At 40.8% G+C, this 23,148-nt stretch overlaps 1 protein-coding gene across 1 annotated transcript in view; it reads left to right on the plus strand.

The window, feature by feature from the left end:
• The first annotated feature begins 394 nt into the window (after positions 1-394).
• The window catches only part of LOC132651001 (zinc finger protein 431-like), a 32,218-nt gene continuing 9,464 nt past the window's right edge, over positions 395-23,148 (plus strand). Inside the window, exons 1-2 of the mRNA XM_060376328.1 lie at positions 395-648; positions 1,802-1,965. Coding sequence (XP_060232311.1) covers positions 1,897-1,965 — 69 coding nt within the window. The 5' untranslated portion in view covers positions 395-648; positions 1,802-1,896. The remainder of the gene's footprint in view (positions 649-1,801; positions 1,966-23,148) is intronic.

Raw genomic sequence — 23,148 nt, forward strand, 5'->3', positions numbered from 1 at the left:
GCAGCCGCCAGAAGCGTCTCCGGGAGGTTTCGGGGTCCCGCCAGTCCCCGGGATCCTTCTCTTCCTCCTCCGCTTCTGCTTTCAACGCCAACACGACCGCGCAGGCCACCGCCATCGCAGCCTCCGGGGCCACGAGACCCCGATGAGATTCCCGGAAAGCGGGGCGCGCGGCCACCGTTTCCCCCAAAACATGGCCACGACAGCTCACGACCCCGGCCAGCGCGCCAGCGGGAGAGAAAAAAAAAACCAGGCCGGAAGTGCGTCATCAACCCACGCCTACTCCGGACAGAGACATACAAAAGCCGGGACCGTCGTGGGTCTCTCCATGCGCATCTCCGCCTCGCAGCGTTTATAATGCTGGAAACAGCGCGCATGAGATTCTGGGATTTGTAGGCGACTCAGGGTCCACGGTCCAGGCAACGGACAGGAAAGGAATCAAACTCGGGACTACGAGCAATCCCCGAATGCATTGCGCCACGTGGACGCCATTTTTGTAGTTCTCCGATACAATCCCGGAAGTCCTTGCTCCGAAGCCATGTTTGTAGTTCTCAGGCTGGTGGGTCTCTGAGGCGATGTATCTTGGACCATTGGGACTTCCGTGACCAGCAAGAGCTCCGAAGTGAGAAACGAAGGGATAAAGGTCTGTTTGTAAGTAGAGGGTTTGTGTTTACAGCCCAGGCCAGGGAGATGGTAGGGCGGCCTCGGTGCCTCCGAGCCCGGAAGTCTCTGTTCTCTGCGGGGCGGATCTGGAAGCGAAGCCATAAGGGGCGGGACTTCCGCCAGCGACGCGCTGCTACCCGGAACGGTTTTCCCAGGTCCGCAATCTTCTTATCTCAAGCAGTTATGAATTCATAGTCCTGCTCACACGTGGGGTGGAGGCGGGGAGGAAGGGGAGTAGGAGGGATTTGGGGGTTCCCTGCCTCCTTCCCTTGTCCACCCCTGGCCTTCCATCCATCCATCCGCCTGGAGTCCCTGAGCGGCTCGTGTGTGGAGCAGAACCGCAGGCAGGGTGTTGGCGGGACGAGAACACAGTCCTCTGCTCCCTCCAGGCCTGCATGCTTCCTGGGGGAGATGGGTGCACCCCGCCCGGGGTGAGGCTGTGCACGACCTTGTATTGGTTGTTCTGGCGCCCTCTGCTGGCCTGCGGGTGCACGAGCAGGGAGGATCCTATAAATAATTTTTAGGGGGCTGGGGGTTGAGTAGGTAAGGTGCACTGGGCTTAGTTGTTAGGGTGCTGGGGACTCAGTACAAAAGGATCTGTCCACCTCTGCTGGGCTGAGGGCATATACTTATGGGCAAAGAGAAAAAAGAGGTGGAGGAGGAAGAAGAGGGAAGGAAGGAGAGAGAGAAGAAAGAAAAGGAAGGAAAGAACGAAAGAAATCTGTGTGGCTTTGCAGAAAAACAACAGCTAATTAAAACTTGGGTACTATTTGGTGTTGATTTCCTGAATTTGAACCAACATACACAGGTAAAAGTGCAGGTATTCTGTACTCACATAAGTAACTGAAGTTTTTCCACATGGTAAATAAATTATTTTCTACCAGAAGGAAGGTGTAGAACATGGCAAACCAATACATTTTATTTTGAGTCCCTATCAAATAGGAATGACTTGATGAACTTTTTCAGAGGAAGCTTCTCATATTCGAAAACAAGAGCTATCCCTGGCTTAATGAACTATCTCTAGTCTTCTACAGCCTCCCACTACCCAGGAGATTTTTACTTCCATAAATTCTGGATTGACAGGTTTGATTGCTCATCTCCTGCTATGCTATATATCATGACACATACCCAATTTCTATAGAGATTAAACCAGAAGAAAATGATGTGGTGACCGTTTCTGAGCCCAGCTATTCGATACGGAATGCAGTGTATGCAGTGTCCCATGCCCTCCATAAAATGCTGCTGAGCAAAATTGAAATGGGACCTAAAGAAGACAGAAACATGGACTGGCTTCTTCTATGCCAGGTAAGCCTCACTCATAAGCAAGGGAAGCATCAGGATTTTATATTATTGGTAAGTAATTACTATCCTCAAACCAATAAAACATTTTCATCTTATAGTTGCAAGTACAAATTAAAATAGAAAAAGGTTCTGTCAAAGTGTATGTGTATATATCTTACATGATTTGGATACTGAAAGCACTCATTTGAAGACAAATTTGAATGTCTTTCAACAAATGTTTTCCTAATGTGAGATGAAATTCTGTAAGATACAATTGAAAATAGTGTAAAAATATATCAAGTTCCAAAATTTTTATCATTTCATGGAATATGTCCAATGTCATAAGATACAGATTAGGGCATCATATCCAAGCAACCATTTCACCTAAAATACAATCTGTATTTATGACAAAAGACCATAAGAAGATTCTTTTGTGGACAATAAATAGCCTGTCTTTGAGTCAGCAGTAACAGAAAAGTAATTGCTTTCGCAGATGATTTAGTATTAATAAGGTAAGATCAATGTGAAACAAAAATCATGGTCCCATTAATAAATTTTAGAACATAGACAGTGCTCATGGGCCTGGACCATATCTCAGTGTGTTAGTGATAAATGTAATGTATGGGTTTTAAACCAACAAGGTTTAATATAGGACTCACTTACACTTATAAGCCTTGGAGATTAACTTCAAATAGGATGTCAAGATGATTGTTGAACAAGTCAATTGAACTTTTCATTCAGTTGATAGGTAAATAAAAGATAAAATGTGAATGTTTGTATACTATATAATTAGTATTATGGGAATCAATAATATTTGACATTAATATTAACATAGTCTGTAATCATGGCTTCCAGTCATAATGTATTAGGTAAGTGAGTAAGTCTCTTGTACGAATAACTGAGTACCTGTATAGAAGTTCTTTATAACATGAGCTATTAATTAGTTAACACAATATTAGGTTGTGTTATTAATTTTCAGAAATTGATTTTTTTGTAATCAAGATAATACTGCTGGTGTCTTAACAAAATATGGAAGTTTTTTTCCTTTTCCCTTATGTGAACTACTTTGAGGAGTATTGTAGTGAGTTATTTGCGACTCTTGTAGAATTCATGCTGAATCTCTAGACCTAGGCTGTTCTTTTCTCTTTTCTCTTTTTTTTTTTTTTGAGAGATTTTTAAATTACCATTTCTATCTTGGTTATTATGTATCTGTTTTAATAATTTATTTCATCTTGATTTAATGTTAGATTTTATACATCTAGAAGTCTACCCATTAAATGTTTTTGCATTTAATGCTTAGTTGAATGAAGACTTTTAAAATATGAACCAATGATTCGCTGCTTTCCTCAGTGCATGTTGTAGTGTCTGTTAGATCAGGATTGATGCAGTTGACATGGACTTAAAAGAGAGCAGACAGGCATTTCCAAAAGCAGGATTTTTCTCTCAGACAGAACACTGATATGGTAGTCTATTGAGAGGGGAAGTGGAGATTCTGTGCTGTAGTACCAGAGGATGGAGGTCTTAAGTAGCTTGATGGGGAGAAGAACACACTGTGGGGGTTCAGTGTATAAATTTCTGGCCTTAGTCCTGCCTGTCTGTAGGTGCGTGGGTTTATTTCTGGGTATCTGTTTCAATTCCATTGATCCACAAGTCTTTTTCTCTGCCAGTACTATGGCGTTATTATTACTCTTGCTCTATAGTATAGCTTTAGATCAGGGATGGAGATAACTTCAGAAGTTCTTTATCATACTGGTTGTTTTAACTATTCAATTTTTTTTAATATGATGTTGAGAATTGTTCTTTCAAGGTCTGTAAGGAATAGTGTTGATGTTTTGATGGGAATTGCATTAATCTCTAGATTTCTTTTGGTAGGATGACCATTTTTGCTATTATGCTTACTGATCCATAAGCATGGAAAATCTTTCCATCTTCTCATATCTTCTTCAATTTCTTTCTTCAGAGACTTGAAGTTTTTTTTTTTTTTCATACAGATCTTTCCCTTTCTTGGTAAGAGTTAAACCGATGTACTTTATATTATTTGTGAATATTGGAACGTTGTTGTTGCCCCAATTTCTTTCTCAGCTCACTTGTCTTTTGTATACGGGAAGACTTCAGAATTTTTTGAGTTAATTTTATATCCAGCAATTTTGCTGAAGGTGTTTATCAGGTATAGGAGAGCTCTGGTAGAATTTGTGGGTCTACTCATGTATACTATCATATCATCTGTGAATAGTGATACTTTGACTTCTTCCTTTCTGATTTGTATCCCCTTGATCTCATTTACTGCTCTAGCATGGACATGATGGATGATATCTTTAATGTGTTCTTGTATTTGGTTTGCAAGTATTTTGTTGAGTATTTTTGCATGTTCATAAAAGAGATGGGTCTGAAGTTCTCTTTTTTTGGGTCTTTGTGGGTTTTAGGTATCAAGGTGACTGTGGCTTGCTTTCTTATTTGGGAAGGGAGATTTGTGATGACTAATTCTGTTTCCTTGGGAGATATAGTACTATTCAATCCATTTATCTGATCTTGATTTAATTTTGGAAGATGGAATCTATCAAGAAAATTGTCCATTTCATTTAGATTTTCATATTTTATGCCATATAGGCTTTTATAGCAAGACCTAATGATTGTTTGCATTTCCTCAGTGTCTGTTGTTAGGTCTCCCCTTTCAATTCTGATTTTTCATTTCTGATTTCCACTATGAACAAATTGCTTATACCTAATATGGCACAACATTAGTCAATAAATATAAAAACAACATAAATGATAAATGATGTATAAACAAAAATCACATGAACATCTTAATAGCGTCTACAAAAAAAACAACAAAATCTTTGAAAAAATCCAAATACCTTTATCATAAAAGTTTCAAAAGTTGTAAGGCTAGAGGCAACACCTCTCAACACAATAAAGCTATAGGTGAGAAACCTGCATCCAAAATCATCACTAATGGAGCAAAGGTTTAGGCTAGTTTATTTAGGTCAGAAGCTTGTCATCTATGTTCACCACCCCCACTCCTTTTCAGTATTGTGCTCCAAGTGTTAGTTTAGGCAATAAAGAAAAATAAGTAAAAGAATATCAATAGGGAAAGTAGAATTCAAACTATCACGTTGTAGGTGTTGTTTAATATTTACTATTGATATACCTTCTGGTAAAGCTTGCTGTTAATCCTAAACAGCTGTATACACAAATCACCACACAAAGACTGGGCTCATTTAGTTAACCTAGAACACAATGTAGGGCAATAGTTACTGCATCCTAAACCTCCAAACCCTCATAGTTTCCTAACATTTAGATTCCCCACATTATACTTGCTTTTTGTGAAATATTATATCCAGTCCATCTTCACGTAGTTCCAGGATCTCTCTCTCCTGCTTCTTTCTCCTAGCTTTCCTCTCACACCTCTCTTCTTGCTCATTTGCTGCCCTCTGGCTCCTTGTCCCGACCCAAGGGACTTCAACGGGGTTCCTAAAGAAAGGAGGGTGGAAGGAATGGGGGAGGGGAGGAACAAGAGACACAGGAAAAAAATGTCAATTTCCTTCAGATTTTCCAATTTTATTAAATATAGTCTTTTGAAATAAGACCTAACAATTATTTGGATTTCCACAGGGTCTATTGTTACGTCCCCCTTTTCATTTCTGATTTTGGTTATTTGGATACTGTCTATCTTTTTCTTATGGCTAGAAGTTTGTCTATCTTGTTGATTTTCTCAAAAAAACAAAGTAAAAAACAAACAGCTCTTAGTTACAATGATTCTTTGTATTGTTGCCTTTGTTTCTACATCATTGGTTTTAGCATTGAAAAATAGCTGCAGTTTACTTAGCCCCAGCATGAAAACACAGAACAAATATCTCTCTGTATTTTTTAAAATCTCTCAATTCTTAATATTCTTGGCACCCTTTCACCTGTGGGAAAGTTTGTTTACTCCCTGCAGGTTGAATAATGGACTGTACAGCTATCTGTCTTGATTCCAAGAGGAAGAGGGAAAGTGCCTACTGTGTACTGGAAGACAGAAGGTAGGCAAGGAGAGGATAGGCACAGATCATGATGAAATACAAATCTCTGCAGATATGGAAAAAGACTGAAATGGAAGCCTGGACCAAGAATCACTGTACTTTTTCATTTCAGTACACTGTAACCCTAAGGGAGGTGCTCATGTCACTCAAGACTCACTGTCCAATCAGAACCCTCCTTCCCTTCAGTCACAGGAAGAGGCAGGTTCTTCCCACCACCTTGCTGCAGTTCTGTAGCTGAGAAGAGGTTAAAGGTTGGTATGATCTGGTCTGAGCACAGCTGCTGTGTGCTGTGATGGGATTTCAGGCTAGGTCCAAAGTTGCAATATGGTGAGTGTGCAGCTGCTTCCCCCAACCTGGTGGAGGAAGTGACTAAACAGCCGGACCTGCTGTGGTGTGTCCTTCCTGGGGCTGGGTGGGAACCTACAGCCAGAAGCAGCTACAGAGAGATCCCTTGTCATAGCCATGACTACAGCAGGGGCATCCGGGAGAGCCATTTCCTGTCACCTCTCTCAATCCTAGTCTCCTCAGGAGGACGGAGTGGACAGGGTCGAGCTGGTCACCATCTGGGGTGGACGTGTGTGTAAACAAACCAGGTCACAGGGTCACGCCTGGGGAGGGTCAGACACAAGTCTTTGGGGAAAAATAATGAAATGAAATAAAAATAAAAATTAAAAAGTAGAGGACAAAAAATGGGGAAAGCAATGTAATATACTTTAATTAAAATGTATAAAAATACATTTTAAATTAAAATGTAGCTAGGGAGATAGTTTAGCAGTTAAGAACAATGGATATTGGTACAGAAGATACAGTTTCCATCTCCAGAAACCACATGGTAGCTAACCATTTGCTCTAATTCCAGTCCATGCCATCTCCTGCAATCTTCTAGCTTCTGTTGTTACTGAACATAGACACATGGAGGCAAACACCCATGTATATGAAATAAAAATAACGCTTAAAATTGTAGTAATCTCTACAGAGATATCACAGCAGTGAGACAGATAGCAGCCAGGGCTACTTAAAATGAACTCTTTCTGCTCCTGTATGAAAGTAGCTGCAGCATTCCTCAGAACCAACCATCTCATAGGCAAAAACAGGCTCATTGTGAAGTTAGACTAGTTCAACAAAGCTGTTCCTCTAAGAATAGTGTCCATGGTGCTGATAGGTGATTTCCTTGATGTTTTCTGAATTTGTATTCTCTATCTTTGTATGTATGAGAAAATGGCCTTGATACTTATATCTGTGAAATCATACAACATGATTGAAAGTACAGGCTGCATGCAAACGATTTTTAGTGTTCCTTATTTTCATCTAAGACCTTGTGGTACAAGATGAACATTACAGAAGCATTTCTGTCCATTACTTTTATATTTTATAAATGTTTCTGCATGACTTTGAGCTAAGATGCATTTAAATATCTCTCCTTATACACTATTACCATGTTAAGAAAAGGATTTAACTTAGCATGCTTTAAAGTAGGCAAACCTATATTTGAACTTATCCAGATTCCCTAAGTAAAACCCCAAAGCTTCCTTTGTTGAAGAAAATCATGCTTTAGAAAAGACTTCCATGTTCTCCTTGCCTGCGACAGGAAAAAAAAAATCTTTCTCAGCTCTTCTGTTTTTTCTTCTGTTATGATGGCTCTTCTAGGCAGCCAAATTGACTATATGTCTGGAATTAACTAAAACCCAAACTGTTGGGAAAGTGGAAAAACTCTTTCTTCAATCTAGATTTTTGATGTGATAAAATCCACCTTTAATCTTGGCCACAGTCTCTGATGGTAACATATGATATTGGAGATGGTAGCTCTTTCTCTTTGTCTGCTGGCCCTACCTCTGGCTGGCAAGCTAATTTTTTTAAAACTGGCATTAAAGCCTACTTCTTAAGGAGTCTGGTATATACTGAAGACCAGCTGAGACATCCAGCCACACTGGCTGAACCATTACTGGCTTTTTTGTTTTGTTTTGTTTTTAAGCAAAAGATTTGATGTCACCAATAAAGATGCTGGAGTCAGATGCCTGGGTGAAAACTTACTAGCTCAGAAAGGCATAGAAAGCACCCAGCCTACCTTCCTACTCACCCTTGTTGACCTCTTGACCTATGGTTGAGTTTATTTAAGCCTGTTTTAATAAAGCGTTCATGGATTAAAGGTGTGGGCTTGCACTGAGGCATACCACAACTAGAGACAGATTTTTCCAGGACACCATCTCAGGGTTCACAGTATGATTAAATAATCTTTCAGCATGTGAGCCATTCTAATAAACCCACGTTCTACACATGTGCATTCATTCGATCAGTTCTGTTCATCTAGAGAATCTTTACTAATACAGATGTTTTGTTTTATTTTGGTTTTGTTTTGTTTCCCTTCCCATTTGGGAAGATGTGGCTGCTAAAGACAGTGTTCCACAGAGATTGTCATCTGTTAACTGCTTTTCTCCCAAGGTTTTCACAGGTACCAGGTGAAATATAGGTGCAATTATCTGAACCAAGCATGAAGCCACAAAAGAAAATTGTTGTTTCTTGAAATTTCTCTAATAGGGAGGTCCTCCTCTCCTTTCATCTGACCCAAGCCTATCAGGTCTCATCAGGACTGGCTGCATTGTTTTCCTCTGTAGCCTGGTCAGGCTGCTCTCCCCTTAGGGGTAGGTGATCAAAGAGCCAGCCACTGAGTACATGTCAGAGAGATACCCTGTTCCCCTTACTAGGAAACCCACTTGTATACTTAGTTGCCATGTGCAGGGGTTCTAAGTTATCTCCATGCATGGTCCTTGGTTGGAGTATCAGTCTCAAAAAAGACATAGAGGGGCATGGATGGAAATGAGGGAGCATGGGTGAGATTGGGAGGGAATGAGGAAGGGGCCTACAGCTGGGATACAAATTGAATAAACTTAATTAATATAAAAATAAAATTAAAAAAATCGTAACATTCAGAAATGAAATGTATGAGGAACACACAGTCCCAATCAAAATTCTGTTAGTAGATTTTATACTTTTTGCCAAGAGTGCATTTTGCATTTATTATAAAATACAATGCCTGTTGTTCTTTCAGAAGAGTATATAACTCCTGTGAGAGTCATTTATAAAATCTAACAAACTCCTCTGAAATACTTGTAAATAACTATAAATAACTTGACATTCCTTCAAAGATGAATATGATTTAGCCTAAGTTAAGAATCCTGCAATCATTTCATCAGTATTGTTTGATTGTACTAAATATGTTCTCTAGACATGTTAATCATCTCACAGGAATGGGCTTTTTGGAGTATGTGATTCCTACCTTTTATATTTTATATTATATACATATATGCATATTACTGCTAAAGCACTTAAACAGCATGCTAATTTAATAGAGAAGTCAGCTTAATTTGTATTTTGTTCCTTAATTATAAAATGTATGAATAATTAAAAACTTCTCCTTAATTGTTAATATTCTAGGACCCCTTCCATTTGTGGAACAGATGGGTAACTCCACTGCAGTTGAGTAATGGGCTGTGGAAGGTTGATCCACCAGGAAGAAGAAGCAGAACGCTGTGGGAGAGCTCAGGCATGTCCTGAGTTCTAGAGTTGGGGAGCCTAGGGCCCCTTCCCACATAGGGGAGCAGCAAGTGGCTGAGCAGCCAGAGTGGGAGGGCTGGGCGGTCCCGAGGCTGGGTGTGCAGGCAGACAGAGGCTATGGGAGAACAGGCCCTAGCACTGCTGAAATGCGAACCTCTGCAGATCTGGAGAAGGCGAGGGCACGGACTGGAAGCCAGGGTCAGGGACTAACTGGCTGTGTCCCTTCTGCACACTCTAACCCTAAGGGAGACACCCTAACCCTAAGGAAGGGGCTCCTGTCACTCAAGACTCTCTGTCCAATCAGGGCCTCTGTCCGGACCTGCCAGTCAAGAAAGGGGGCGTCTTCTTCCAGATACCTTTCTGCTGGTTCAGCTCCAGCTGCTGAACAGGCTCTTGTGGTTCCAGGTGAACCACGTGAGCAACCTCTTCTGTTGCTTGGGTGCTTGAGGGGAACTGAGGCAAGCTACAAAGTCGCAACATGGTGAGTTCAGGGAGGAGAAGGCAGCTGAGCAGCGGGAGCTGGTATGCGGGGTCTCTTCCGGGACTGGCTGGTGAGCAGCAGCCACTGGGGAGAGACCTTGTGGTCCTGGGTGCTCGCTGGACCCAGAGGTGGCATCTGAGTCACTTCACTGAGGGGGCCGCATCTATGCAGAGCGTTTGCAGCAGGGGTTTGTGTGCAGAATCATCCTTGTGGTGGCATGCCAAATTCGGAGTATTTCAGTTTCTCTTCAGTGTTCCAGTTTCTCTAATGTCTTCTACAGGTTCCGCTCTTAGCATTTAACCTTTAGGTGTAAGATCCATTCCGAAGTAGTTTTTTGGGGGTTGCAAACGGCATCTCGTGTGTTGGGTAGCACTCCAGTATTAAGCTGTGATGAGGAAGAGTAGAATTGATGTAAAGGATTTCCAATGCTTGGGAAATAGTAGGTGACACTAAATAGAATTTAGCCGCGGGGAGGACTGTCTCTAAATCACCCCACAGGTAAACAGTATGCTAACCAGGCCTGTTAGAGATTAGCATGCTAGCATACACATGTTGACCGGGCTTGTCCCGAAATTTGCCTCCCAACACTAGCAAAGGAGAGAGACAACTCTGATTTACAACCAGCTATCAGGCCAATCCTCATATCAAAGAATAGACTTCTACCGAGCTGCTGAAGTCGATCTTACAGGGTCACAACCAACATTACAGCCTGTGGTGACATAAAGGTGTTAAAGTAACATTTATTCCCCTGATGTAATTGTCCTCCAGGAGCTTAGTGCCTTCATCTGCTAACCTAAGCCTAGTCCTGCAAGCTTCTAGCCTCCATACAATCAAATCTAGGCCTAGAATGTTTTCATCCTCCGAGACAATCATTTTGTCAGCATTGCTTGATTGTACTGAATATGTTTTCTAGACATGCTAATCATCTAGGAATGGGCTTCTTGGAGTATGTGATTCAAATGTTTTATATTTACATTATATATGTGTATATTACTGCTAAAGCATTTAAACACCATGGTAATTTAATAGAGAAGTCACCTAAATTTGTATTTTGTTCTTTAATTATAAAATGTATAAATAATTAAATTATCTTGTTAATATTCTAGGATCCCTTCCATTTGTGGGACGGATGGGTAACTTCACTGCAGTTGAGTTGGGCTATGGAAGCCTGATCCACCAGGAGGAAGAAGCAGAACTGCCTCCTGAGTGCTGTGGGGAAGCTTAGGCATGCCCTGAGATCTTGAGTTGGGGAGCCTAGGGTCCCCTCCCACAGAGGGGAGCAGCAAGTGGCTGAGCGGCCAGGTTGGGAGGGCTGGGCGGTCCCGAGGTTGGGTGTGTAGGCACTAGCGCTGATGAATTGCGAATCTCCGCAGATCTGGAGAAGGTGCTGCCCTGGACAGGAATCCAGGATCATGGACTAACAGGCTGTGTCCCTTCAGCACACTCTAACCCTAAGGTAGACAGCCTAAACCTAAGGAAGGGGTACATGTCACTCAAGTCTCTCTAGCCAATCAGGGCCTCCTGCCGGACCTGCCAGTCAATAGAGGGGTCGTGTCCTTCCGGATTCCTTTCTGTGGAGGAAAAGAATCCTGTCGCTGGGCCGGCTTTTTGGGTCCAGGTGAAGAGCTCTGAGCTCCACCGGCGCTGCTTGGGTGCTGCGAGGGGAACTGATGCAAGGTCCGAAGTCGCAACATGGTGAGTGCAGGGAGGAGAAGCCAGCTGAGCGGCGGGAGCTGGAAATTTGCCTCCCAACACTAGCAAAGGAGAGAGACAACTCTGATTTACAACCAGCTACCAGGCCGATCCTCATATCAAAGAACAGGCCTCTACCAAGCTGCTCAAGTCGATCTTACAGGCTCACAACCAACATTACAGCCTGTGGTGACATAAAGGTGTTAACGTAACTTTTATTCCCCTGATGTAATTGTCCTCCAGGAGTTTAGTGCCTTCATCTGCTAAACTAGGCCTAGTACAGCAAAAAGATGTGTCTATATTCCATCCAGATCATATATATCTAGAAAGTCTTTGGATGTGATCTCTTGTCAGAGCAGCCATGTTTGTGTTCACAGCTGTCCTGATTAATGAAGGCATTCCATGAGGCCTTCACATAAGGGGAATGGCATAGTTCTTTCTCATTACCATTAACATTTTTGGCATAGCCAGTAACAGATTGGGACCTAGGCCTTGGGAGCTTTCACTAAGTTCTCCATGTATTGAGAATAAAATGGAGTTCCTTCTCAAAAGCCAGGAATATGTTTGAGAGAGCCCATAATGGTCTGAGTTCCAGGCCTTTGGGGAGGCATTGCTTCAGATCATGAGATCCCACCTCTTCCCACCACATGGGGCTGTGGTTGTCAATTCCAAGGCCACTGTAGGCTTGGTTAGTAATGTTCTTGAGAGACCCTGTGTTCCTCTTACTGCAGCTCTGTTTCATTAGACTCCTCGTGAATTTGTTTCTACTTATGATATTTTCTCCTGACATCACAGAAGTTAACCATTTCCTTCCATTTTCCCTGAAAGTAGTATACCAGATGCTATTCTTGAGAAGCTAACTTGGCCATGGACCTCTCAGAGGCTGAACCACCAACTAAATAGTATTCATGGGCTGGACATAGAACCCCTCCACATATGTAGCAGATGTGCAGCTTGGTCATCATGTAGCTCCCCTAACAGTTGGAGTCCTGGCTGTTTCTGACTCTGTGCCTGGGTTTGGATCACTTTCTTTCCACCTGGACTGACTTGCCTAGCTTCAGTGGGAAAGGGAACAGTTGGTTCCATTTAGACTTGATGCATCAGGGTATGTTGGTACTTAAGTGGGGAAGGGGATATATGCTTCTATGAGGATAGAGGTAGGGAGGGGTGGGGTGTGGGGATGAGACAGGGAGGAAAGGGATGGCATTTTCCATCTGGCTGTTAAGTGATTAAATAAATGAACTGAAGGACAAAAATGCTTACTTGGCTTAACACATAGCTTGTACAAGACCTCCCCATCCCAGGTTTTATTTTTTTTCAATGTTGCCTTTTCCTGTCTTCTCTTCTGGCATACTCAATTCAGGACCCTATCCCTGAAGAATGGCCTTCTGTTTGAGGGCACTGGTGTACTTCTGGAAATATTTTTACTGTGTAAATCTCCCATCTTTTTAAGTGGCTAGACTTATATGTCTCCAGTCCCCATTTAAATTGTTGAAAACATAACCTGAGGCCTTTACCTAAAAGTGAATTAAGGTTTACAAGATACATGTAATGCAAAATTCTGTCCTCAGCTGGCTCCTTTTGAGCATTGGCCAGAGCTGAATGTATGCTGTCATTAAATGTATGCTGTCATAATTAATCTTTTAATTGTGTTTGCAGTGATTTCTCCTGGGGAGGGGATATTAGTTCTAGAACAGTTACATCTTTAGCCTTGTAGATAAATGTTCCAAGGCAAGCTCTTCTGACTGAGGTCACCTTCATCCCACTCTGTTTTCCCCTAGGACAATGACCTTGCTTTCCTCTTGATTAAAATTTCTAAATTATTTAGTTAAACAGCTGTATCACAAAAGAGCTTTATACTTTGAGTTAGTAATAAACTGTCCATTGTAGTTACAGTGAAAGGATTTGCATGTGGAGCATGGTTTGTGTCTTCTGTTCAGAACAGGAAGAAAAATTTATTATGTTCAATTGCTGTGTGAATCAGGGTAGGCAATAGCTAGATCAAAGACTAAGGCAGGCAGCTGCAGGGGTCACCCTATGAAAAGGGACGTGATCCCTACAGGGTTAGTGATTTTTCAATTTCGAGCACCTATTAACTTTTGCATGTGAGTGAAAATGGACCAGATTGGTGGGTGTTCAATTTCGGTAGGTCAGATGGAGCCAGTGAATATTGAATTTCCAAGTAAGGTCTATCCTATGCATTTATTTACAGTCTTCATAGGGCTATGTCTGCTCAAAAATTTGAGACTCATCTATTGGTGGTAGCTTTGTATGTCAGGTTACCAATCTCAGCAGCTAACACTGAAGGTAGAATCAAGGTCAAAAAGTATATGATTAATGCTATTAGCTCTACCAGAGAAGGGCCCGCTTATGTTCAAAGTCAGTATACCTACGTAGTTTTTCAATTATATTTATCTTTCTAAAAAAGTCAATTGTTGGTATTACTTAGTAAGTTTTACTTTCATTATGCATCACTGCTCTAATCTCTTATTTCTTTCTCTTCTCCAACATTTACCAGTCATTAAGAATTTGATTCCTGGGACTGGAGAGATGGCTCAGTGGTTAAGAGCATTGTCTCCTCTTCTAAAGGACCCAGCTTCAATTCCCATCACTCATGTGACAGCTCACAGCTGGAATGCCAATTCCAAGCAATCTAACACCTTCACACTAATGCACAGAAAAAATTAAATATTTTTTAAAAAGAATTTTATTCCTAATTAAAAATGGATTTTTTTATTATTTTCTGTTTAGAGCAATGTCTCCCAAAATTCGGCCTTTCTTTATGCTATGTAGTTAAGACTTGTTTGAACCACCCAATCCTGCCTTTGTAGCCCAGTGTCTTGCAACTCATTTCAGGCTGGACCTTAACCCGGTAAGTGAAATGAAAAAGGGACCAGTGAATGAGGTTCCTCAAACATCCCATGGGTTTCATGGGGTGAGTAATTACAAATAAAGAGGCACCTATGTATAAATTGAATTCAGTGACCAACTTTGAAGCTGGTGTCATCACTGTAAAGAAAGGGATGGAAAAAAAAGGATGGTGAGAGCTTTTCTGCTTGAACAGAAATGTCAGTTACTCAATTTTAGATGATTAGGAAATGTCCAAACTGGCAATACTTGGAGTTCACAGACCAAGGCAATCAAGATTCTGGAAAAGCAGCTAAACTTATTTCTAGAAACCAAATTTCTGTAGTTATACTGATTCAACAAACACAGAAGACCTGGATAATCTGGTGTGGCCAAGCATAACTGGAATGTTATTATTCTAACAATGGCGCACCCCAAGGAAAAGGAGTGTATAATTCTTGGTGTGCTCTGCTATGCATGTCTAGTCCCAGAAAACTATCGGAGCATGAAGCCTGTTTTAACTTTTTACAACAAATTTTGGAGATTATAGTTAAATCATTTCAATCTCCTCATTCTTCCCTACTGTTAAGTCTCAAATGCTGGGACAAATGGCTGAGGTATCTATTTAACAAAGCAAAGCAGGCCCAGCTGCTGGTTCTCCCAGCATCCCTCTGTTTCTACCTGTGATTGGGTAATGGTTGGCATCCCCAGCCTTCTAGCCCAAGGGCTGAGCTCCACTTTCCCTGGATGGTCTTCCTTATATAATCCAACCATTTTGGTTACCTGGCCTTTTTTATCTATCCTTTACTATCCTGGCCCCTTGGTCTGGCTTTCCCCTCTCCCTCCTTCCTTTCCTCATAAGGCTCACAGTCATGTTCCCTCTGGACTCTCCCAGATGTCCCTGCATCTGGCTGTGCTGTCCCTTTTATCTATAATAAACTTTCTACACTACCATATCTAGAATTATCCATGTTCTTTCCTTTTTATTTCTTTTTTTTTTTTTCATTCATTAACCATTTACCACTCCTTACTTTCAAATTTATGGTCACTTTTTGCTTTAATTGTTGTTACTGTTTGACTTTGACTTGTTTGGATTTGGGATTTCTCAGCTATGGGGTAGAGATATCTGCACTGAACGTTGTTTGTGTATTGGAATGTGCACACAAAGGACCCTGTGACTTTGAAGAGGAACTGTCTCCTTGTGTCTTGGAGACTGGAAAATTGCACTAAAATACAGATTTCTTAGAGTAGGGCTCTGTCTGCCCCTAAGGTGGAAGGGTCCATCTGGGAAAGACTCAGATGTCTGAGTTGCTTGATCTGATACTCCAGTTAAGTAGCTGTTACTGTCCCGAAGCTCAGCTGGATGGCCAAATGAAATGAGGGACTCTGGGCAGACCTACAAATCAGCAGCACCAGTGTGAGGTAGCTCATAGTCTCTCTCCAAGATTCTTCTCTGATGCATCTGAAGAGAACTGTGAGGGGTGCCCCCATCAGTGGGGACTCAGTTATTGAAGGGTGTTGAGGGGGACCATACCTGAAGAGAAGACGGGTGAGAAAAAGGAGCGAGACCAAGACCTTTGTCAATGTCTGCTTATTAGAGGAAGTGTTACATCTGATAATCACTGTTGTCAGGGAGTTGGCAAACAGGGTGAGGGCACAGCTTATCTAAACTGGCCGGGGAAGAAACATTTTGCATTTTTTCTTGGAAAGTCCGCCCCTATTCTTTGCTCGGGACAGATTCTAATCTAAATGTTTGTGCAAGGGATGTTTGCAATCAACCAAGAAATTTTAACTACCTAAGGTAGTTATCTTAGCTTGAGGTCAGTCCCGGACACTGGGGACCACAAAGTATGCAATGGTGAGTATGTGGGCCACTGTCCCCAAATCAGGAGGAACAGTTCTGCTAAGTTCTCAGAGTCTGATATGGTGGTGCTGAGACTGCCAGTCAGTCAACTGTCATTCTGTTGATCTATGTGGTGATTTTCGGTAGCGGTCCTTGGTCTCTGACTCTCCCTTGAGTGTGGATTCCTTGGCAGTGGATGGGGGGCTGGTAGAATTCCTCTGCAGCCCTGGCAGTTTAGTGATGCTTAAAATATCACTGTCCTCTTTTGGATATATGCCCAGTAGTGGTATGGCTGGATCTTGAGGAAGCGCTAGCTATTCCTAGTTGTCTGAGAAAGCGCCAGATTGATTTCCAGAGTGGTTGTTGATTATTCAGGCCTTTACAGCCACTGAAGCAGGACATTCTCCCCAAGCATGGTTGGATACCATAAAAAGCTAAAATGATACGCTCAGGATGCGAGGCTAAGCACTGCACTCAGGGTCAGCCGCTTTCGACCCAGAGAGGAGCATGTCTGATTGCACGCGGGTTGATGCCCCAGGTCCCGCCTCTGAGAAAAAGGTATCGGACGGGTCTGATGCTCTTTGGGTGGATGACACCTAAATGAACATCGGTACAAAGTCCCAATTTATTTCTAATATCAGAGATCAGACCTCTACTCTTGCCTGATGCGTCTAAAACAAAAAGGAGGAACTGTAGAGAGCTGCGGAATGCTATGCCTTAAAGATGGAGCTGGTTTCCGCCTTCCACCTTCCCGATGGTGAGTGCTCTCTGTCACGAACAATTCCACATTTGGCTAAGGCTGAGGATCTGGCTTGCTTCCATGTATGTGGACCTATCTGCATTACCCCCGTGGCACGCCTGGGTTGGCTACCCAGAGGCTATTTAAGCTGTGGGCTGGCTTTCCCCAGGGTCCGAGGATTGTTCAAGGTTCCTGAATAAACTGCATTGAAAAAAAAATATCACTGTCCAGTGTGCACACATACACATTGCTTTTGGTGTGTGCTGGGAAGACAGATTGGAAAATTGATGGTCTGCTCTCTAGACGTTCTGAACCTTGTATTTCAAGTTCAGTTTTGTGTGGCAAATTTTATAAATAGTTTTGAAGCTGGTAGAAAGGGAGCGATGTACATTCTACAGCAATTTTTGTAATCTTTTTATCTTTTCGCTACTTTCAACCACAATGGTGTGATTCAGGAAATTTAACTTCATGACACAAAAGGAATTTCTGAGATGCAGAGGTTTTTAAGGTGTGCATGGTGTTGGGTAGGTGAATAAGGCAGATTCCATTTCTTGTGGCACAATCTATGTGGGAGTAAGCAAACTTGAAAACACTCACCACATTTGTTTGTGTGTGGCTTTCAGTGGGGCTGGATTTGCCTGAAACCACAAGGAAGCAAGAGGGTCTGTAGAATCATAGCCCACTTTTTTGATCACTTTTTTCTACACCGAGCTCAGAACACAGAGCATGTGATCTCTCCTTTTCAAGAGCGATCTACAGTAGCCAGTGGGTCAGAAATGTATGTTAGTGGTCAGTTTGAATTGCTTTTGTAAAAGTTTTGAAGTCTGTGTTTATTTAATTTCTATATACATATAACCAAAAGTACACATGGTCAAGTACACGTTTTTCCTGCCAGAGTTTCCTTGGGTCTTTTGAGGAAAATTTGAATTTTTTATTTTTAAGCTTACGGTTTTGGCTTTTTCTCTTCATCTCCTAATTTTGTCAAAACTGTTGTACACATTCTTTGTAGTTGTAGCTCTGAGATACATTCTGAGGTCACAGCTGCCCATGTGTATACTCTTCCTTCATAATCCTATTTGGAATTCTGTGTCGTTTTTCATGGGATATAGCTTTGGAATCAGCTTTCCTCTTAGAAATTCATAGAAATTTTCTTTAGATTCTGTTGAATTCATGTTGAAAGAGAAAATAGCCAACATCTTTTTATTTTTAAATACATCATTTCATTACTGTCGTTTACTCTAGTATAAAAGGGTAAATAATATTATCCCACATAAATCATTTGTTTAGCAAACTACACTTAGTACTTAAAATTGAAAGTGATATGAAATAATTTACAATCTATAGAAAGAAGACAATTATAGAGTTTACTGACACAAAAAACATTGTTATGGTCAGAAAAGCTATCCCACCAAGTATAATTTGAGAAGACAAAAAGTGAAAATAACACATGGTACAGAATTGAACAATAAATTTGAATATGATATGGGATCGTGTATTAGCATACAAATCAACTTTTGATAGCAGAATTTGGGATTTCCTGTGGATATGAACTAAAATTAAGTAACATCAAGTAGTTTTATAGTCAATGTAAAACTGCAAGTATTTAATGTATGTAATCTGATGCTTTTGCAGATATTACCTACACCCACACCCCCTCATTACCAAAAACAACACAATAAACCATGTTTTCACACATTCTCATTGTTTCCATGTTTATGTGTGCCTACATTGCACAGAGTTCTCATAAAATGACAGAATTGATATGTATCCCAACAGTCTTCTTAGTAAATTTTCATGTACTCTAGATTGGTTTTAAAGAAGTATCTGAAATCTCATGCTTATTGCATTTATATTCGTGGTGGTATAACTTTCAAAATAACCTAATTCTTCATTTGTTGAGGTCACTCTGGGTACCTCAGGAGGACAGTATGGCAAATAAATGAAGACAATAGCAATAGTTAAAGGATTGCATACTTATAAAAGTCTCACAGTCAGTGTTGTATTAGTCATGAAACAGGATATAATTACAGCATAAGCAGTGTTAAACCAACAAACTTCTCTCTCTCTCTCTCTGATTTCAATCTTGCTGCATTCCCATTTGTCCATTGGGACGGAGACCTTCAGTCATCTTGTCTACCTTAATGTTCGCAATAGAAAATGAAAGGCAGAAACAACACAACCTAGGTGAAGCACTTTCAAAGAATTTTTGTAACATTTTTTTAGTTGGTATGTGGAGAAGGAAAATCAAATATCAGCCTTTTTAGAGCAAAAGTTGTTACAGAAATAAAAAGCAAATGTGCTTTTACAATATTCTATAAAAATGCAGAAAGTTGGTTTATTTTGATGGTATAAGAGCTTTCTGCCAATGAGTCATGCTGCATGAAGTGAAAATGAGTTAAGAAACTGACTTGTTTTGTTTGAATTGAAAGAATGACAATAAATTACAGTTGAATAAAAATGTAATAGTCTTAGACAAGTAACACCTTTCTTAGTTTTGTTTTGATCAGATAACCCACCTTAGATGATGACACTTTTATTTTTATTGGGAAAACATGTTTAAATGCTTAACATTTTAAAATATCAGTTTGTATATACTTAATGTACTATATATTGTATAGTGTATAACATTATGCATTTATTTCTATTATTGTGAATATTATTCAAACATTGTTTTTGGTTGTTTATTTTTAAAGATTTTATTTATTTAATTAGTGTTTTGTCTGCATGTGCGCCTGCATGCCAGAAGAGCGCAACAGACCACAGTATAGATGGTCGTGAGCCACCATGTGGTTGCTGGGAATTGAACTCAAGAGTTCTGAAGGAACAGAGAGTGTTCTTACCTGCTGAGCCACCTCTGCAGTTTCAAACTTTAGTTTTTATTATAGAGAAGAAAGAGTACTCTTTTGGAATTAAGTGAGCAGGGACCCCTGTAATTCCACATAACAGCAGAAAGTTACCATTTTTTTACCTGCATGATATGTATTTCACATTGGTGAGAGCAAAACTTCTGATTTCATAGATCTAGATGGGACTAAAGAATAAGCTTGTTAAACTTCTGAGTGATGCTTTCCCTCTATGCACACAGAACAATAACTCTACGTCATGATAGTGTTTTCCTTGTCTTCACTATTTCACTTCTCTTTGCTTCCCTTCTTTCCATTTTTTTAGGTAGGAAAATTGAATTAATGCTTTTAATTGAAAAGGATTCTTCCCTCAGACAATATATTCTGACCAATTTTCCCTCCCTCCACTTCTCCCACATCCAACACCTCCCTTCTTCCCCGGTTCCACTCCCTCCACTCTGTATCCTTTTCAGAAAAGAACAGGCCTCCAAGATAGGACTGCCAAACAACACCAAACAAGATACAAAAGATAAACAAACAGACCTCACACTGAGGATTGGCAAGGAACCCAATAGGGGAAAAAGATTCTCAAGAGCAGGTGAGAGAGTCAAAGCTATGCCCGTTGCTAATGTTACGATTCCCATAAAAATACAGAGCTAACACCTCAGTAGAGGACCTGGTGCTGATACATGCTCATGCAATGCTTGTCATTTATGTCTCTGTGACATTCCTGGCCATGAAGGGAGTGGATTCCATCCCATGGCTTAGGGTGCAAGTTAAACCAAACATTAGCTCACCACTCAAGCATATTTGGTGCCACCACGCCAACTTTATATCTTGCAAGCAGTACAGATTTTAGGTGGAGTGGTTTTTATTCTGGGTTTCTGTCCACGTTTCTCTTTCAGTAGCCTGTACAGTAGTCTCACCCTAAAGAGACTAGAATATAGGGGTGAAGTCTTTCAGCCTGCCCCTGGTCCACCTCTCCACCTTCAGTGCACTGTGTGTAAGTTTTCCTCCACAGTGTGGTCCTGGTGTTATTTTTGAGAGATCAATGCTCTGTCCTAATATTAGCCTTGGCTTTTGGGCATTTCCAAATGACCTTCTGGGACAACAACTCAGTTGTCTGAGAAAATACAATGTTGGCTGTATTTGTTTGACCTCCATCCAACAATGAAGGAGTGTTCCCTTTCCCCAACACCTTTGTCAGTATGAGTGAGCTGTCACTTGTCCTGTTAAACTTCACCATTCTGACATGTGTAAAATTAAAGCTCAAAGTAGTTTCCATTTGCATTTCCTTAAAGGATAAGGATGCTGAACCTGAACAGTGTTTCTCAGCCATTTGAGATTCTACTGTTGAGAATTCTCTTGCTGTGTAAATCTTCCAATTGACTCAGTGGCTCGACTTGAACTCTCCAGCCCATATTGAAACTGTTTAATATATAACCTGGATCCTAAAAGAGACTTAAGGAAGACTGCATGTATGGAGTACAAAATCAGCTTTAGGCTGACTTCTCATATACCATTAGCTAGAACTGGACACATGCTACTATTAAAGAGAACTCTTTTAATTAACCATTTAATTGTGTGTGGCATTCTTCCTGGTTGTGGATATTAATTCTGTAATGGCTGCATTTTCAGCCTTTTGGAAAAATATTTCTGAGACAAGCTTTATTGGCTCAGGTCACATTGATCCCAGTCTATTGCTCCCCAGATGCATGACTTTGCCTTTCTCTTGGTTAAAATTTCTAAATTCTTAAGTTAAAGTCTGTACACAGCAGAGTTTATAAATTACCTATTTGAGACATATAATGAGCTGGCTATTGTGTGTGCAGTAGGAAGACAGTTTGGAAAAAATGAAGGTCAGATTTCTGGAAGTTTTAAACATTGTTTCCTAATTAATTTTTTTTTGTGAAAAATATTTCAGTTTTACAAATAGGTTAAAAAATGATGTCAAGGAAGAAATGTAGATGAAACTTCATGAGTATTTGATTAGCATCCTTTTATCTTTCCAATAACAGCAGCCACAATGTTGTGGTTTAAGGAACTCACTTCCAGGGTTAAAAGTCGTTTCTGAGCTGCAGAGGTGTCTCAAGTGTATATGGTGTTATGCAGTTACATAGGACAGATTTCACATCTTGTGCTGGAATACATATGAAAATAACAAGACATAAAATTACTGTTTAACATTGCTTTGTTTATGGGAATCAGTAGGACTGGGTTTGCCTGAAATCACTAGGGGGAATGACCTACAGCCATATAGCCCACCTTTCTGGTGACCTCCATTTACAGAGAGAGGTCTAGAGCATGGGGACTTTAAAAGTAAAGATCAGTTGTATCTAGAATAGTGTAGGGGTTAATTTGGGTTATTTTTGTGGGAGTCATTACATTTCTGTTTATTTAATTTCTATATGTGTACAATCAGAGGGACATGTCTACTTGAAATTTTTCTGGGTTGAGTTTCCTTAGGTATCTTGAAGAAATCGTGACTATATTTTGTGGCTTATGTTCTTGGATTGCTGTGTTCTTTCACAAAAATTGTGCACAATTTTCATTGTTGTATTGTAAAGTAAGTACAGAAGTCATATTTGTCTCTATGTGTAATACTTCTCCATAATCCTGCTTAAAATTCTGAGTTATTTTTTCCATGGTAAATTCAGCTGGTAGCATTCCATCATAAAATGGCTGATGCTGGACTTAGGCACCCTACACATATCCAACATGTCTTCATGTTGGTCACCTAGCCTTTGAAATGGGAGCTAACTAGTGACATGGACACAGCTGCTTGTTTATGAATCACTTTGCCCTAGCTGGGCTTCATTGTCTGGCCTCAGGGAAGGATGCACTTAGTTCATATGTAACTTGATGTGTTGAGGAGAGATGGTATGGGGAGGCTCCCTTTGCCTGAGAAGAAGAGGAAGAGGAGTAGGGAAAGAGGGTGGGAGGATGATACCAGGAAAAGAGGATGTACAGAGCTGCAAGCAGGATATAAACTAAAAAATAAATAAATAAAGTAATGAGAAAATGGCTGTTTTCTATGTAGGTGAGAGATTGTGTTGACTGATGATTTCTATAGAAGGCTCTTAAATTGAGGGTGGCAGTATCCCTGAGCAAGCGGCCCAGGGTTGGATAAGAAAGCTAGCTAAGCACAAAATGATCAAGAAACAAGAGAGCAAGGCAGGAAACAATAATTG

Source organism: Meriones unguiculatus, assembly GCF_030254825.1.
Source record: "Meriones unguiculatus strain TT.TT164.6M chromosome 13 unlocalized genomic scaffold, Bangor_MerUng_6.1 Chr13_unordered_Scaffold_37, whole genome shotgun sequence".
Classification (NCBI taxonomy): Eukaryota; Metazoa; Chordata; class Mammalia; order Rodentia; family Muridae; genus Meriones; species Meriones unguiculatus.